Source organism: Aptenodytes forsteri, unplaced genomic scaffold (genome assembly GCF_000699145.1).
Source record: "Aptenodytes forsteri isolate BGI_AS27 unplaced genomic scaffold, ASM69914v1 Scaffold433, whole genome shotgun sequence".
NCBI lineage: Eukaryota > Metazoa > Chordata > Aves > Sphenisciformes > Spheniscidae > Aptenodytes > Aptenodytes forsteri.
This window is the reverse complement of record NW_008795028.1, coordinates 2,137,356-2,156,413: the sequence shown is the minus strand read 5'-3', so window position 1 is coordinate 2,156,413 and position 19,058 is coordinate 2,137,356. Positions and strand designations below refer to the sequence as shown.

The 19,058-nt window shown below is 36.1% G+C and overlaps 1 protein-coding gene across 1 annotated transcript in view; it reads left to right on the top strand.

Annotated features, from left to right (window-relative positions):
• Nucleotides 1–19,058, top strand: part of MMP16 (matrix metallopeptidase 16) — a 191,954-nt gene that overhangs the window by 81,799 nt on the left and 91,097 nt on the right. The window contains exons 2-3 of the mRNA XM_009276043.2: nt 9,667–9,815; nt 17,933–18,055. Of these exons, the coding sequence (XP_009274318.1) occupies nt 9,667–9,815; nt 17,933–18,055 (272 nt within the window). The remainder of the gene's footprint in view (nt 1–9,666; nt 9,816–17,932; nt 18,056–19,058) is intronic.

The following is a 19,058-nucleotide window of genomic DNA, read 5'->3' as shown; positions in this document are numbered from 1 at the left end:
CCAGTCTTTCCCTGGGAAGTAACAAACTGATACTATCTGTAGACTTTATGTACTTATGAAATTCATGTTCATCTTCTGTCTACAAATTTCTGCAGGAAAACATGAATCAGATCTTTCAAAGAGCTATTATAGTACTGAAAATATCACAAATCTTATACCAGCTTGATTGTAAAAAAGAAGGATTTCTAAAATATTGAATGATATCCAGCAAGGAATAGCAGCATCTTAAATTTTACATCTTATATATCTGACTTTGAAAAGCAGAAGACAAAAAAAAAAAGATATTTTAAATTTAAAAGTGGATTTAGTATCAATTTATATTTAAAAACTCTTTTGACCATGGGAAACAAACGTACTGTGCCATAAAGGCTTATATTGCAAGTAGTAGTGACATCATTCATTGCTGAAAAGGCATAGACAAGAAAAAACTAAAAGTAACATTCAACAAAATAAAGGAACTATCTGATTCAGTTAAATACCTCCTGTTTCCACTGAAGGCAACTTTGCTGTTGACATTAGCCTAGCCAGTTGTTTTTTTACAGACACAGACTTTCAAACTGCTTATGTGCAGTACGGTATGAATTTACATGCAATCTTTTCTGTACAGGTGTAGTAAAAAAGCCTATGAAATATAAATCCACAAAAGATATGCAATGTGTTGTTGCATTTCTATTCTTTTGCTTTAATGTAATTTTAGTTTAATCCATAATATAAGAATATTCAAGATATTGATATCTATACAGGAAATATTTGCATAGATATTTAGTGGATGTGTTTATGATTCAAAATATTATGTTTCTTATGTCTATAAAATGAGAAAAAAACTACTAATATAAGTGATATGGAGAAAAAAAAAAAATTGGCCAAGTCGCATTTCTTATAGATGTTTATCTACTTCACTGATGCAAATTTAAAACTGCATAAACTAGAATAGTAAAGTTATTTTATCTAATGGATTCAAACGCCAAATGTCAGATATGGTTTGAATAATCATTTCCCCAAAGGAACTTTGTAGCTTGACCTTTTGATTTTATTCCAGTGGACTACCTTCCCACAAGCCTTTTTAAAGTAGCACACCACCATCTGTTGGTACATTATATATTTATGTATTTCCTATGTAAATGTCTTAGAACAAAATTTTAGTACTTTTATTAAGATAATTTGAAACAACCTATTGGCACATATAAAAAAGGGCAGTGCTGATTAATGTATTTTTGGTTAATACACTATTGGTATCTTTTTTTTGTTTTTACATGACAGCATGTAATTTATAATTGTGCCATAGAAGACATACCAAATAACCAAGGTTTTTTACATTAGTCTTACAGTAGTATACAATTTCTGTTTGTCTGATGAAGATGCTGCTGCTAATGATTTTACAGTATATGAGGAAAAATCCTATATTACTGTTAAATTTTACTGATATGAATGCCTCTCTTTTGAAGTACATGATTGACTGCAATGATATTCTCAGAGCCTAAAAATGTCTGTGGCCATTTCCAGCTAGTGCCAGCCACTTCAAGATTTTGCTGCTTGTAGGATGGCGATGGAAGTAGTGAGGCAGTCCTTATGAATTCATGATGAAATGCATTGTTTTGGTTGTTTAGCATATGTGTGTGAGGGGAGATAGGCCTTTCTCTTGTAGAATCTAAAACAGAAGAAACAAAATTCCAAGCAAGTGCTAAGCTGTAGGATCTAAGCGGCAAACTCTGTTTTCCTGGTTGGTGTTCAGTTCCCTGCTTGCTTTTAGAAATAGTGAAATAGAAGAAACAACTCTGCACTAAAATACTGTGATGGTAAGCATAGTCAAAATAATGCCAGCAATATATAGATAGATTAGACCAAAATAATCAGCTTGCAGGTGAGGTATTGCAAAGCTATAGGGATCAAAGATGCTAATACCAAGGCAATGATAAGGTGGGGTAATCTGGAGTGTGATGGAAGAGTCACTCTGAACTCTTGCCTTCCTCTGACAGTTGCATTTTATATAGCATTTTATATGTTCCAAGCCCTGTCTGGATTCTTGTAATGCTGTGCTGAGGAAAGTTCAGAAGCATCACTCATTCTTATTTTTGCTGCCATGAAAGCCAGCTGATTTTCCCAGGAACACCTAATGGGCCTGTGGCTCAACCAGGATTGATCTGACTCCAGCCTCATCTTTGTTTTTGATATAAGGCAATCACCTTGATCTGGCCAGTGGTGTTCTGGGATCCAGGCATCTGAATGAACTCTACAGTGACATATAACAAGCCATAGAAAACAGTAAAAGAAAGAGAAAAATCTAAACCCAGCAAAGGTCAAGGATATTCCAGGTAGGAACACATAAGTAACCTTGCAGAAGATACACAGAGAGGGGGAGAAAGAGGCAAACAAAGTAAAAGGTTTGACAAATAAAATGAGTCTTATAGGGACTGGAGGTTATGGAATCTTGTGGACAATCTCCATACCCCGCAATATGATGGCTGCCAAAGAAGTAGACCACGATTCTTGCAAAATGTATACCAGAAGCCAGACTGCTTAGCTATTAGGCAAAAAGTTGCAAAATTGCACCCAAGTTCTTCCTTAGTTTGAGATTCATAAACAAAATGTGTTATTGAAAAGATATTGTAGAAAGAGAGCTGGAGAATTAACTTCCTAGGACTTATTTTCATCGTTGAACATGAGGACTTTTTTCCCTAATCTTGCAACACTCTGCTAGATAGGTTGTTATCTCCAAGACTGTCACCTCAATTTTTTTTCAATGACTGTGGATGACTACTAAGAATTACTCATTATTTTCTTTCCTTTATCTTGTTTAAAAGATTGAATTACTTAACACCCCTTGTACATAGGGTTTTTCAGTCTCTCCTTCCTATAAACTCTTTCTTCACTCCACATTGAACTAGATAGTGTCTATTTCTGATGAAGGAATTGACTCTCATTCTTATTTTGCTCAGTGTAGCACAATGAGACTCTGTTGCTTCTTATAGCAAACTATCTGACTTCTACTGTGTAAATACTAATAATTATTGTTGTTTCCATGTTCATATTTCCTGATTCTCTGCCAGTCCTTTTTTTGTCCTCATCTTAGGAGCAGCGTCAATGCCTTATAGGCCGAAGGTAAGAGGGTCTATGAAACATGCTGGCTGTTTAGGAATATAAGTATGTAAGCATGTTTTCCCTCCTAGACAACTACTGTTCTTCCTGTCTTGGAGATCTTGGAATCACACTGGGTGCAAGTATATGAGTTATAATACCAAATGAAGTCTCCCCTTCTCCATGGGAAGAGTGTCTGTCCAAGAAAATCAGTCACTATAAACATAATTTGCAAGGAGTACATGCTTAACCAAAGTTAGCAGTCTTCTGTTCAAACCAAAGTTTTGCAATTAAGTCAACTGAACATTCTGTTAGATCAGCCAGCCTCAGAACATATTCCTGTACGCACCTATGCACCTTTCTCTGTGTGAGCTAAAATATGCATTCACTTCAGTTTGAGAGTAGTGTACACAGTAGAAGAATCTATTGTTTTGTTTGTCCATATAAGAATTAGTCTGGAGTAATTTTAGAGTAATTTTTACAACAGACCTTGGGGAAAAAAAAACTATAAAAATATCAGTAGTGACTTACCTGGATTTCTAATCCCTCAGGGACTTTTCCATGGTTTGAGCAAGTATGAGCAGGATTCTATACGTCTTCAGGATATTACAGTTTTGGGATCTTCAGTCTAGAATCACAGAATCACACAGAATGGTTGAGGTTGGAAGGGACCTTTGGAGGTCATCTGGTCCAACCCTCTGCGCAAGCAGAGCCACCTAGAGCAGGCTGCCCAGGACCATGTCCAGTTGGCTTTTGAATACCTCCAAGAATGGAGACTCTACTACGTCTCTGGGCAACCTGTGCCAGTGTTTAACCACCCTCACAGTGAAAAAGTGTTTCCTTATGCTGAGAGGGAACCTCCTGTGTTTCACTTTGTGCCCATTGCCTCTGGTCCTGTCTCTGGGCACCACTGAAAAGAGCCTGGCTCCATCTTCTGTACTCCTTCCCTTCAGATATCTGTACACATAGGTAAGATCCCCCCTGCGTCTTCTCTTCTCTGGGCTGAACAGTCGCAGCTCTCTCAGTCTTTCCTCATAGGAGAAATACTCCAATCCCTTAATCATCTTCATGGCCCTAGAAGTTTCATTTTTTTTCTGAAGCAGTCATGACTTATCCAGACAGATTATTCAACATAGCATCCTTATCCCTGCAGAGTACTTCATATTTTCCTAGAAGCTATAGAAATTCTAGTAAGAGGTAAGGACAGTATCCCCTAACATGTGCTCTATGATTGAGTGTTTACGTCTACTAGAACTGTTAGTTTTATTCATGGAAGTGTTTCCACTGGTCTGGGTCCATGCCAGAGACTTCTGTTAGTGACTGGAGAAAATTTCCCTGAGCAACTAATGAATAAGTTCCACATTCTGCAGTCAGTTATAAATGTGCATACTGTTACAGGGAATGATCAAGGTACAAAGAGTTTCTTTCCAAGGCAAGGATTTGTGTCACAGTTGTTATAACATTAACCCACTCTTGGTACAGACACTCAGTAGAAGTAGTGAACGAACAATGTAACTCCTGCCTTTGGAGCTGGGTAATATCTGATCCCTGTTCCAAGTGTATTTCGGAGTCTCTCAAGCGCAGTGTTACATGCAGATCCCACATCTGCCACTTACTGGTAGGTCCCCACCTGCCTGGGATCTGCAAATGTCTCTGTCCTGGTGCTCCCGGCTGCTCTTTTACACCTTCCACTCCTGCTGCTCTCAAGCTACATTGTTTTTTCCATGCACAAGTGTGGCAGTAAAACAAAGGATTTAGAATATTTAAATTAAACTTGAATTATAAATGAGAGGAAATCAGCAAACAGTTTTGAATATATTTTGCCTTTTTAGTTTTGCCGCTCCTTGCACTCTTGAGTTTGGTTCAAGTCGCTAACCAGGCAGAGCTTCTGGCTTTGGGCTGCAGTCTTGATTCTTGCAATGGCATTACCTCTCACTGGGAACAGGAGCTCCCTTTTAAAATTATCTAAGTCACTGCAGACATGCGTGGGGAAATTCCAGACTCTGTCCCCTCCCTCCTGACTTCATGTAGGAAGAGACATACAAGGTCATGTATTGATAAATCTGGTTTTGTACTATCTGAGAATTATATGATATGAATGTTCAGTTTCACATTCATTTTGTAGCCAGAACGCAGAAAAAACTAAAGCATATACATACTAGAACAGTGGAGATGCCTCAACTAATGTTGAACTATCTAGCTGCAGCAACACTGAACTCAATGAGGCCTAATTTATCCTCCTCTTTGGCCCACTGTGAGCTCAACTCTGCTACTTCTAGTACTGTATCTAAGTATGCACTATAGTGCAGTCTGCAACCTAGACATCCCACAGACTTTTCTGAATTATTAAGTACTTGTTATAAATTCTGTAATCCACAATTACCATAATTAATGTGTCTAAGACTATGCCAATACCACATCTATTTTTTTTTGGGGGGAAGGTTGTCACAGTAATTCACAAGAAAAGAACTTGGTCAACTCTAGTTCAGGTAATTGAAGAACTAAAGTTTGCAGGTTGGTATTTTGACTTTTTGGTTTTGGCATGTTCATAATGACAAACAAGATAGTCCCTTGGTCTGAAGATGATTCCTTCTGTTTAAGATCTTTTCCACCCTGCTATACAATTTCCAAGAAGTGGATTTGTTTGTGAGCTTCAAGTCATTCCAGACTTAGGTATTCTGAACCCGCAGGCTCTTTTTTAGCTGTTAAAGATTAGTTATCTCAAATTACAACCATAGGTAGCAAACCAATCATAAACATTAAGCTATTATATTAGCTATCATAATTCTTATTCTCATTCTGTAGACATTTCCGATAGACTAGGTTAGACTCTCCTGGACTATATGTTCTTGTTATATGCTTTTTTTTGGAAGTATTTTTCTCACTAGATAGATACCATACACAATATACCCATTCTGTAAATTCACATCAGTGTCTTCTGTTAAAAAGAGAAAACATCACCAGTGAGGAACTGGTGGCATTAGAGATATGAGGTATGAAAACCAGCAGAAGATTCCCTATAATGCTTTTTCTTCCCAAACTAGTGAAGATCTGAATGATTGAAGTCCATTGCTGTATTTAATACACATTTAATACACTTTAAGTTAGCCCAAAGTCTCCTCCTTTAGAGGAGACATACATACAGCCATGTGACAAAGTGCTATCTACTCCACAGCCAGATGATCCATATAGCATAGCATTAGTAGCAGTTACAAACTAAAATGAAAAGATCTTTTCATCATGGCAGAAACCCCCCAAACATTAGGCATCTAGTCAACGACATGCAAAATCTGGAAGGTGATACAGCTCATGTGCTGAGCACTTACAGGTTCCATGGACTCCTGCAGAAGTGGCAAGTCCCCAACAAACTCCTAGCATCTCTACAGCTTTCATCTTTTTCCTTACAATTATGAAAAGAGAAGGTGGACTTATGGTGAAGGAATTTTTCTGGTGGAAAAAGCATGTGAAAAGCATGGTTTTATAATTTTAAAATGTATAGATAAATGGGACATAAGCCTTGAAGTTCAATTAGTGAGAAAATATATTTTTAGGCTAATTTTGTTTCTGTGTTTTTGTTTCCAAAATGAAGTGTTTGAGTGTCCGTGTTCTTCTGAATTACTCCTAACGCTTCAGCTAAACTCCAGTGTTTGTTAATAGGCTAATAATGGGAACTAACATACAAATCTAGTGCAAGCAGATGCTTAGTAAAGATAGATTTTAGCTTCTAGTTTCCTGGAGGTTAATGTGGACAATGAAATAACATTAAACAAGAGGTTTCTTTAGTTTATTTAAAAAAGATTAGAAAGAGTGACTCACATAAGAGCGTTCAAAAGCATAAAAGGCTGCTGCAGAGGAGAAAGGAATAATCGGTTCCCCTCACCCGTAGCAGGTAAAATGAGAAGTTACAGGCTTAAATTATAGTAAGGGATATTCAACTCTAAGGCAAACTTCACAGCAGTAGGATAGTAAAGCACTGTAATAGAGAGGGAAGTGGTGGAACCCATTGTCTTCCAGCTGTGTTTTTCTGCGGTTACCGTGAGAGGTTACCATGGCTTTCATTTTGCTGCAGGACAAGAAAGTCCTGCCCAAAAACTGTGACTTCAGTGGCACTCTGCTAGATTCCAGTTTGCCCTCTCTACTCCACTTCTCCCATGAGCAGTACTCCCCAAGCCATTTTTTCTGTCTCTCTCTTTATAGCTTTTCTAGTTCAGATATCTGAAGGTTTAGCTCCCGGTAAATTTGGTTACTTGTAACCCCATACCTCTGTCTCCTTCAGTTATGCCACAGTGAGGATGGTTTTGAGTGGTGATAGGTGGCCTCACAAGCTTACCAAACAATTTTGTGCGCCCTTAGCACCTGAAAGAGAGCTTCATGAAACGCCCTGCTCTGTGTCTGCACACCAATTCATGCTGAGAAGGTGGCAAGAAGGTGGCATCATTTTAGACAATAGTGACATGCTGCTCAGAATTATTTTTCTTCCCTGACTGATCGTTTGTTTTAATATCACTGACTTGAGAAGATGAATCTCAAAATAACTCCATTCTTAAATATATTCATTTTAAATATTAATTCAAAGGGACTCCACACGCTACATTGAAATCAACCCACTCTGTGTCAAACTTACTTCTTACTTCCACAGTCTTGTTTCCATGTATTGCATTGCTCTTGCCAACCTTCCATCTCTAGATGGCCTTTCAGAGCTATCTTCTAATAAGCTGTGCAAAGCGACACATAAACTAAATTATTTGTGTGATGACCCAAATCTAGCACAAGCAGTGTACACAAGTTCACCCTTGAAGCTGAAAAGTGCAAGAAGTCAGGAGTTTGTAAAGTTGGTTGTAGGTGGTGATTGTAGCAATTCATTTATACTGGAAATAAGAGCATCTTCGTATCTATTAAACAAAATTTTTTTCTTATTCTGAATGGCTTCTGTATATAGAGATAGTATGAAGGTGAAAGAGGTTAGGCTGGGTCTTAATCCTGTCTGTACTGTATCTCCCTGTGGTGTGGAGCTCACAAACAATTAAATTAGAAATATCTGAACTCATAACCTGAAGATTTCCCCTATCTTTAGTGCCAGTTTTATCTTTTATTTACACTGAGCCAATGTTCATCTATAATACATGTTCAGTGTTAGTAAAGTGAACCATAGCAATGAGTCCATCCATCTTGAGGTTCTTCACTGGGTCCATAAAAGAGGAGTGCACCACCAACATGGTTACCCTGCTACAGAACTGAATCGGGTGGACTCTGCAAGCTAAACTTAAGGCTGAAAATTGCAGACTACACAGTTTGGTGTTAAGCTGTGTATAAACAGTGTGTATAAACAGATAAAAAACCCAGTAGTGTTGTATGAGGCAGACAGAGCCCACGACAAACTATAAGGGGAGAGTGGGTGGGTAGCATTCATTAATGTAATGATTCAGAAGCCGTGAACTGGGATGTGATACGTTTGAAAGAGGTGGCTGAACCTTTTTTTATTTGTTTATCTATTAATTCTTTTTTTTTAAAGAACAGAAGATCAGATTTATGGGGTCACAAGTACTTCGTTACTGGGGAGAGTAAAGCTGCAGCAATATAATTTAACTGTGTCTTGTAGATTGACAATGTATGTACCTTTCATTCTAGTGAGTAGTTCCAGTCCTTAGATGAGAAGCTAAGACATTTTCAAAGATGTATCAGTGCTGTCATTGCCTCAAAAGTCTTACACTGTGGTTTGTATAGATTTTGAGAATGCTTAGAAACATTAAGATAACTGCAGCTACTTGTTTATGAATCATTGCCTCAAGAAGACAGCATGTTTCAGAGGGTTTTTCCAGGTGTTCTTAAGATATTGGCTTTAATCCACAAAGCTTTCAGTTATTTGGACCATGCCTTCTCCCTCTTACTTCTACACAATTAAGAACATAAACTGTTGGCATTAAATCCATCTTGTTTTAAAAAGGAAGATCCTCTTATCAGGCAGTTTATTCTAAGTGAGGACAGACTCTCCTACTTCACTTCTGCTACATCTCCTGGCCACCTGCTTTGCCTATAAGTATGTGATTTTGATATTCTTCTCGGAAAGCTGAATTTCTCCCCACCCTCTTTTTCATATTCTTTGAGAGACAATAACAATACAGCATAACTGTGTGAGAGCTTTTGTGGATTTATTATTGTAGTTGATGAATATCATTGTGTACCCTGCGGACAGTCAATTATATGTGGTATATATTGTAGATTTTATATTTTCTCTGCTTTAAAAATTTCTTGAAGTGTGTAGAGCCAGGGTTAGGTGCTTAAGTTGTAACTTCAAATATATAAATACATTAAATAAATAATTGAAGCAGGCAGTTTCAGATAATAGAGAGAGCTGGCTCCTGGGAGAAAACACTGTAAGTCTTAAATCAGCAGAATATTTAATAAAGGAGTTGAAAAAAAAGCCCCAAAGAATTTATTCTCTGGAAAAAGCCAAACCAAACCAAACCCCCAAACTAACAGGATTTATGCTCGGTGAATTAGCTTCATTATATATGGTACAAAACTAATTACTAGGGAGCATTTTATTTACCTCTAATTTCTATTTAATAGCCACTGCACTTGTCATTGCAGGTATGGTTACAAAAGTATGGCTACCTTCCACCAACTGACCCACGAATGTCGGTGTTGCGCTCTGCAGAAACCATGCAATCAGCTATAGCTGCCATGCAGCAGTTCTATGGCATTAATATGACAGGAAAAGTGGACAGGAACACAATTGAGTAAGTAACCAGTACTGAACTGCTCTTGACTTTTCTGTTTCAAGCAGGGTAAAATAGAACTGGAAAAACTTTATAACACGTGAAACAGGGTGACCTGGATATCCAAATAGTGTTGCAGCTTCAGATGGGGAGAGATAAAAATGTTTCTCTCTCTCCTTGCCTTTTTTTTTTTTTTTTCATCTTCTGTAGTTCATGGTAGCAGGTAGTCACCTGCCTAACTGCTGTCTGCCTTTGGGCATGTGATTGTAAAGAAAATGTTTCAGGGTTAACTAAAGAAAGGGCCAAAAGGTTATCAATGTGGAAGTGGAGAAACCTATTCAAAATTGGCAAGAATTCATGAAATGTTTCACAGTGGAAAGAGTCTTTTCTTACTGGAAAATCTTTATTGTAAATTTCCTTATCCTCATTGAAAAAAAAAATTAGCACACTCCACTGGTCCATTCATTTAATGGTTTCCAGTAACAAAAGACCAGGTGTGGTCATCTTAACACGCAGTAAAATTGCATTAGTTTTGCATGCCCTTTGCAATTCTGAAGTTGTGTAAAGCTGGCAGTGTCTGATTTTACTGACAGACTGAACACGGAGAAGCTTTGTGAAACAGAGCTATTAAAAGACACTTCCAAACAACTCTATACTATGCCAAATTTTAAAAATATGCTAGGAAAATTTTTTAAAAAAAAGTATTAGTGCACAATTAAGAAAACATATCTGGGATTAAGATTTGAAGTGCTTGTTGAACTCATTCCAGTTAAAATACAATAAAGATTATCTTGAGATTTTAGAAGAAGTTACTTTGCTTGAAAAGCAAACAATAACAAAATAGTACTGTCACTACATATCCAACATTTACTTTATTGAAATATGTTTCTACTACTCTAAAATGCTTTTTTGGGGGGGGGGGGAAATCATCCTTCATTTCCCATGTACCAGCCCCAACCCAATGTGTCACCTTTCATTTTTCCTTTTTGGTAAAGTAGCTGACATGCATGATTTTTCTATCATTTGGAGTTTAGGGAAGAGACTACCCAAAATGCTGGCAGGATTGGAAAAATCATTTTATTCCACTGGCTCATGCATTATTGCATTGAAAAGCAATAAAGCAAAGCAGATTTTAGGGCTGCCCTAAGGGGAGGTGAGTTGATCACACATCCCTCAGTTTAGGAGTTTAAAGGACCTTAGAACATGCAATGCAATAGCAATACATGCCTTGTGAGAAGAGCTGTGCTCAAAAGCATGTTTATGATCCAATCTGCAGGGTGGAGAGACTAGGCTCTTTATACAGCTTCAGTGATTGATCCTTGAGGGGACAGTGCTGCTATACCAGTCACTAGTAGCCTTTTAAAGACACATTAGTGGCAGCTTTGTAAAAGGCAATATATTTCACTAAAAGGAAAATAATCTGTTCACAGTTAGCAATACAGAGAAGATAGAAAGTGGTAACCTAAGGAAAAGCGGAGGCCATCTCTTAGTTTAGAGTATCAGCTAGCAAGTTGAAAAAAAACAAACCAAAACAAAACTTTAATTGCAAAGGGAAGTGGTTTATATTTGCTAAATTGGGCTTGTTGGCCAGCATGTCAGCAAGGTTGTCTTCACTTCTTCTGCTATGTAGGAGACAAAGGAATCCATCTATGCAGCAGCCCAAAACATTAATTTTACAATCTGGTGGATATTGAGTCTTCCAAACCTTTTGATGCATGGTTTTCTTCTACACAGAAAGATATATTAAAGTATAGCAATTTTTAGGTACATATAACTCATGCTGGATGAACTCTGCATTTACTTACACATTTGGAGTTGCATTAACTTGAGTCAAGTTGGGAACAGAACTGATTCTTTAAGACTTGTCACATCTGCATTGGTGTTGAGAAAAAAAAAATAAACTCATTAAACTAAACTGTGGCCTGAAGTTACCATCAATTAACACCACTGAATATTCTTGGGAGATATGACTCTATATCAAAGGGTACATATTTTTTCTCAATCGTTCATTTATGGCAGTATTTTGTAAATGTTTGAAATAATTTTCCCTTTCATCTACATAGAAAGTATATATACTCTCTTTTGGCCAGAAATATGTGACAGTTTACCATTTGTTTCTCTGTGATTAATATGTTATAATCACATACAATGCTGGGATTAGAAAATAAAGAGTACAGCAGGAACCTCATAAAAACAATATGTTCTCATGTTGTCCGTGAGGATTTACCTGCCTCTCTAGCATGTCTTGAGAAGAGATTACGATGTGCCTCTTCGTCTTCAGAAGGACAAACAATAGAAGAAGTTATAGTAGTAACTTGATAGGAACCAGCTTTGGGGATATTAACAGAGAAATAATGTCCTGCAGCAGCAGCATCAGAAGTCTCCTGGGGGGATTTTGTTGCTCTGAAGAAAAGATAATCCCTGAATGAGTATTTTGGTATGAATAAATATGAACAGTGTTCATCTTCCCCCTACTACTCACCATTCACTTGTTTTTGCTATATTTTTTAATTTGTTTCCCAAGTGGCTTGAAAAGCATGATGCATGCTTATTGCTGGGGACAAGGAAGAGTGGGTGGTAGAAAGAGGCATCATTATAATGGCATAAAAATATGAGGGACGTTCTGAATACAAGTATCATGACAATGGCAAACCCAATGAAAATACTGTCTGACATTTGCATGGGGTGCCACAGTATTTTCTGTGATTCATTTATATATTACCAAACACAGTCAATGATTCATTAAAAAGGAAACTTCTGAAAATGGACCTACTGTTGGCGTCCTGGTTTTTCACATCCCTAAACCAAGCATACTAAGTAGAAAAAGACTAGCTGTTGTCTTTTGTTAAAACTGCTATACTTGTTTATTTCCAAAATATGTTTTGCAGTTTAAAGGGGTACATTACAAACTTCTTGGTGTACAGATAGAATGGTTGTGTATAGGATGCTGACTAAATCTATGCAATAGTAACAAAGCATTCATTTTATTTTAATGTCATCCTTTATAAATAAATGGCAAATGTGCTTATTTTAATGCTCAGATGAGCTTCTAACCAAGTTTACTTCAAGATTCATAATTAAGATGTTATCATATCTGTGTGTGACCTCTGCTGTTTATATATTAATTATCAGTCACAGAATAAGAGTGAACGGTAAATTTTGAGCTGTTGAAATCGACCCAGTGGTCCATTTTATTAGTAGATGTTTTTGTATAAAAGCTATACATAGGTCTTGTACCCTCAGCAAACATTCAGTGAGAAGCCTTGAAGACGAATCATCGTCAGTTACAGGGCTGAAATACAGTATCTTACATCACTCTTTGACTGCTTCCTATTACTTAGAGGAGTGTCAGTAAAGTCCTGTAATAGCGCAGTACAGTAGGGAAGAGTAAAGACGTTTAGAAAACATATCTATCTCTCCTCACAAAAAGTTTAAGGGTACCATTCAGTAGTTTTCTTAAATAAATGTCTATAGTTTTCCCAGCCACTAAGTCAAGTTGCACTGTCAAGTTGGACTCTCCCTTTTGTTTTCCTTTTTTGCTATAACTCTGCCAAAAAACCCCAAACAAAACAAACCCACCACCACCAGAACCATACAGCCTAAGCAGCAGTTTTGATTAGGGGTAAACAAGGGGGGGCGTTTAACCAAAGGTAGGTTTTTTTAATGTTTTGATTCCACATTAGACCGAAACTTTTTCCTGAAGGCTTAAGAAAGTGAGGAGACAGAAAGAGATTCTTCCTCTTAACCCTCAAAGAACAAAATATGATTAGGCGACTGGCTTGAGTTATGAGAAGTTCAGTTTCAGCTCTCTCTCTACTGGAAGAGCATTACAGTTTTGCTGCATATTTTTATTTTGATCTTTTCAGATTTTCTGTGAGTCTAAACTGTTTTAATTCTCTTGACATATATAGCTCATCAAGATTCAAACTAATGGAGCTAAGAGACGGATTTGATGTGACGTAGTCTACAGATAGAGTACATTAGTCACAATTAAGCCTCTTTATTGAGTACTGATAAAATATTAATTTTGAGGGGCTGCTGCATAAAAGATTTCTACAAGTTCAGAAACAAACAGATGAAAGAGGCAAAGTCATTACCAGTATGCACCTTTTTTAAAAGAAAAACAATTATTTCAAAAAAATTAATTAAGCTCCAACAAGCAATTAAGAACATGGAAGACCTTGATCATATTATGTTAAAAGCACCTATATTTAGAAGAAAATAGAAATGAATGTATTATTTGTCAATTCCCCCCCAGATGGAAGAGCATATTACACACTAAGTATCACCAAATGTCATGAGCATTAATAATTACTACTGACAGAAGTCTTCCTCCCAGTCAGTATGTGAGAACAATTACCGTTTAAAAGAATATTTTTAACATATTAAAAAAAAAAAAAAGAAAATTTATGTGCCAGAAGTTGTTAACATTTTGCCTCATTTCTGCGCTAGAAAATACTGAACTCCAATACTAACCATGTAATAATTTGTTTAAAATTCTGACTGCTAAACTTAGCTCATCTAAGATCTGGGTGATAGATTCGGTGATAGTCCAACTCTTCGGCTGCAAATTGCATCTTTCCTTAAACTTTTCATGAAGATAATTTCTTGAAAGCTAGTGAACCACTTGTGCAAAGGCTTCCATTTGATTTACATTGGGATTTATATCGTGTGTGAACCACAATCCCAGTCCTCATGTAAGAACAATGAGAACATTAGTGGACCAGACAGCATGACAACATGGAACATCCCCTACCCATCCAAACCAATAAGGATACAAGCATAATGTTCCTGATAGTACATACCACTTCAAAATCAATGCAAGAACAAATTGTGACGGCTTGAATTTCATAACATGTTATTTTGGGCTATGTTTTGTTTTGCTAAAAATGGATTGTCAGTAGTTCTAGTAAGATAATACAATGTTGAATTTTGGATCGATGCTACCTACTGTTCTTGACTTTTTATATTAAATCTTAAGTGTAAAACAGTTTATGCTAACATTATTTTCTGTAAGAGTATTGAACCTTTGACATAACTTGAGAGATTAGTTCAATAACAGCTTTGAAGATTAATTTTTAAATTCACAACTTAGAATATTTACACTTATTTGTCCCTGGCTTGCCAGTGAGCAAACCCTGTTATTAAAATAGGTCTCCATAAGTTAAGCAAAATAATTTAAACTTTTTTTTGGGGGGGAGGTCTAATTCAATTGATTTAAAGTCATTGCCCTTGAAACAATACAACTATAAGTGATATATTACATATTTTATACAAGACCTTGACATTTTTGTAGAGTGTTCTAGCAAAATATAATGGTTATTTGGTCTTGCTTTATTCCTTGCTTCTTTCTTTTGATATACTGATACCACCTTAAGGTGAGAACACTGCTCTTTTGTTCCGTATATGTCTTTTTCTGCAATGTGTGTGTGTGCAGTTTCAACAGCAGAATTTAAATATACCCTGTCATTAAAATGCATGGTAACTACATGCTGATCTAACATGCACTGCCAAAAAGTATTACTGACAATGTGTCTAAAAGTTTTCTGAGGTCTGAGCCAATTTTAATCTAATTTGCTGAAGTGTAAATATGATATCATTTTACTAAGAAGAATAGAACTGCCCTTTGGTCTGTAACTAAGATCTGCTTCTTTCCTTCATTTTCTTTTATTATTAGAGCAAATTAAACTTTGCAATAATATTTCATCCTAGAAATCATTAACGTCTACTTTGTTGAATTGACACTTCTTTTAAAAAAACAGAGGAACCTGAAGTAAAGTTGCAGGGTGTTTCAGCAAATACTGATGGGGTAAAGTTTTATAGATTTTGCAGTATTGTCTTTGCAGACAATAGGGAAAGAAAATTGTCTTCCTTGCAAATACAAATGCAATAATATTTCATCCTAGAAATCATTAACGTCTACTTTGTTGAATTGACACTTCTTTTAAAAAAACAGAGGAACCTGAAGTAAAGTTGCAGGGTGTTTCAGCAAATACTGATGGGGTAAAGTTTTATAGATTTTGCAGTATTGTCTTTGCAGACAATAGGGAAAGAAAATTGTCTTCCTTGCAAATACAAATAACTGTTTTATGTGCCACATACTTTGAACTGTTTTATGTGCCACACATACTTTGTAATCATTCTGACCAGAAATTAGAGCAAATCATTCTGTTTCTTATTTAAAACAGGTAACTATGAACTCAGTGTCTTCAGTTCAGGCAAATTCATAAGTTTTGCCTTCCCCATTTGTACTACTTGATGGATGTGTCACCCATCAAAGTTTTTGCAGGCACTTCTATAGCCTTTATCAGTGCAAGTGGGGTGTAGTGCCATCTTGGTACTATCACTAAAAATTTGTATTTTTGTACAGGCTAGTGAGCTTAACTCCTACTTATGCATTTAAACAATAGTTTGCTATATATGAATAGCTACAGCATATATGAAGTGTTACAAGCCTGGCTGTACTTTTAAACTTCTTCACTCAGATTTATGAAAATGAGTGTGTCTGATTTTGACTGGATTAGCCCATGTCTTAAAATTCATGCAGTATGCAATGTGGTTTGTCTTGTATTAGTAGGTGTAAAACTTGCAATACATATCTCATTCCTTGAGTACAGAACTGAAAAATCAACGATTTCATTAGATTGTGTAGTTTTTTATACACACATACACACACACACACTACTTCTTTGTACTGCAAATATTCCATGTTTTGTTTTGGACAAAACAAGATGATTTTCTTCATTTTGCTTATATTGAACTAAGAATATATACTGGAAAAGATAAAAGATGGTTGGCGGGGGGTTTTTTGAGTTTTTGTTACCTGCATATGTTTTAAAAGGAGTCTACGTTCTGAGATGACATTTCAAATTACTTTTCTGTCCTACATACATACAGCTGCTGTGTGTATATTTATTTATGAAACAATGCTTAAATGCCAGTTTAATGGTCAGAAATTCATTCATGCAAGCCTGAATATAGGGTATGACTACTCTTGTGGTAAATACCATCTGAAAACTATAGCTTTTACATCAGTAATTATTTGGCATGATAGAAATAGTCAAATGAACTGGAAAAGTAACAGAGGAGATTTGTCTTTTACTTATGCAGTGAATGTCTTTAATCTTACTATCTTTTTGATGGTAAATTGTTCTGCAGCTATTCAGCTCATATAAAATAATAACTTCACCTGAATTTTGTTCACTTTTACTCAAACTAAATAACCCCTTACACTACAACTGAGAAACAGTTCAATGATACTGCTGTTGAACTCATGCTTTTGAATTAGATATCATCCTAATTTTGACATATTTGGAATGCTGGCAGATTTGAAGTTTTTAAAATATTGGAGAACATTGAAATATTGAAGGCCATTGTAAAAATCGAGCACTTCTGTGGAAAGCCTGGTGCTGCTATGATGGTCATTTTTCTTGTTTGTGATTTAGACCTTTTCAGCTTGATTTTATGCAGAACATTAAATATTCTTCAGCAGAATTCTTTCAGCAAAATTTTTGTTTAAAATATCGCCACTAGGAGCTTACAGCTGCAATGAGATACTCTTCATTGTGTGGAAAAAGAGTAAGATAGAAGAACTTAATAATATCATAAAATTAGCAGTTTCAGTATGTTGAATTAAAAAAAAAATTCTGGCAGTTGACTGGGCTCTGAAAGAACTTGAGGCTTGTTTAAATATCATGACAATGAGACAAAAGAGAAGGATCACAGAATACAAAGAATAATTTAGGAACTAGTGGTTTGACTAAATCTTTGTGTATATACTTTAACTTCACCTTCAGCAAGCAAGTTAGTAATACAGATCATAATTACCTTGAATAAATCAGAATAAATTATTGACTATGAAAGACTTGTCCAGTTGTGAAGGCTTTGTTCAGAGGCTGTAGCAAAAGAAAACTAGGAAAAATAACAGCAAATAAATTGGTTTCTGAATGTCATGGGATGCAATGAAGTTCAACAAACTATACATCTGGTAACAAGATAACTGTTCCTTTTGTTAGTCATTGTTGCATGTAGACACAAAAGTGATAATACTGTAACTTCAAAAAAGTGTGATGTTTTTATTAGTTGGGTTATAATTTTTCTTTCTTGTTGCTTTAACTATGTGGTGCTGTTTCTTGCAGCTGGATGAAGAAGCCTCGATGTGGTGTGCCTGACCAAACAAGAGGTAGCTCCAAATTTAACATTCGTCGGAAACGCTATGCGTTAACAGGACAGAAATGGCAACACAAACATATCACTTACAGGTACCAAAGATATTCATATAGATATATAAATGTCACTAGTAGTGCTGACTTTTAATTTAAAATAAATATAAATTTCTGAAATATTTTTCAATATTTTGAGAAGTTTATTATTAATATGTGATATAAAAATGCTGATTTAGATAGGATAAGTATGTATGTGCTACATAAGAACCAAATTATTTTCTTGGATTAAAATTGCATGCATTTAGTTAGCAGTAAATTCTCTGAAGCTTTCAGCATCGATTTAACACCCAATATGTCCTTAACCTTACCTTTCAACCCTCTTGGCAGCTTCTCAGGGAACATTGCTCTGAAACTGGGAATGCTGTAATGAAACTCAGATCTCTAATTTAAGTACGTAAAATACGTTATTGAAAGGAGTCAGTCTCTGCAAAATGTAGGTGCCTACAGGTCTGTTCTAAGTACAAACGAATTTGTTTATAATTTGGTGAGTCACTGACCCAACCGTTTCCTGCCTACATGATGATGGGCATAGGGGTATGTGTGGGGCTGTACATCTGTATAACTTGAGTCTGGCATGTAGTTTACACAGTGTGTTGCCTACTGTCAAATCTGATCTTTGCAGGGAAAGTTAGGTGCAAACTGTGTACTTGCTAGAGTTCTGTCAACCAAAGAACGTGTCGTGTATATAATATAAAATCCATAATTTGTCAGCAAACCAAGGATTCCAATACAGCCTGTTTGAAAATTTACACAGCCTCATTGGGATTCCTGTAATATCTAACAAGGGTAAATTCTGAGGGATAAAATAGTTTTCAAATTCATTATTCATGAACCCATATAAGTATTAAATTTTAAGTTCATAAGCTCTAATGGTCATATAGACTGTTCTTCATACCACAGTGAAGAAATAATTTTATTAGTAACTTTGTGTCAATACTATGGCTTATGTCTGAGTTGGAGAATTCTATTTTAGGATGTTACACACTGTTGTGGTTTAACCTCAGTTGGCAACTGAGCACCACGCAGCCGCTCGCTCACT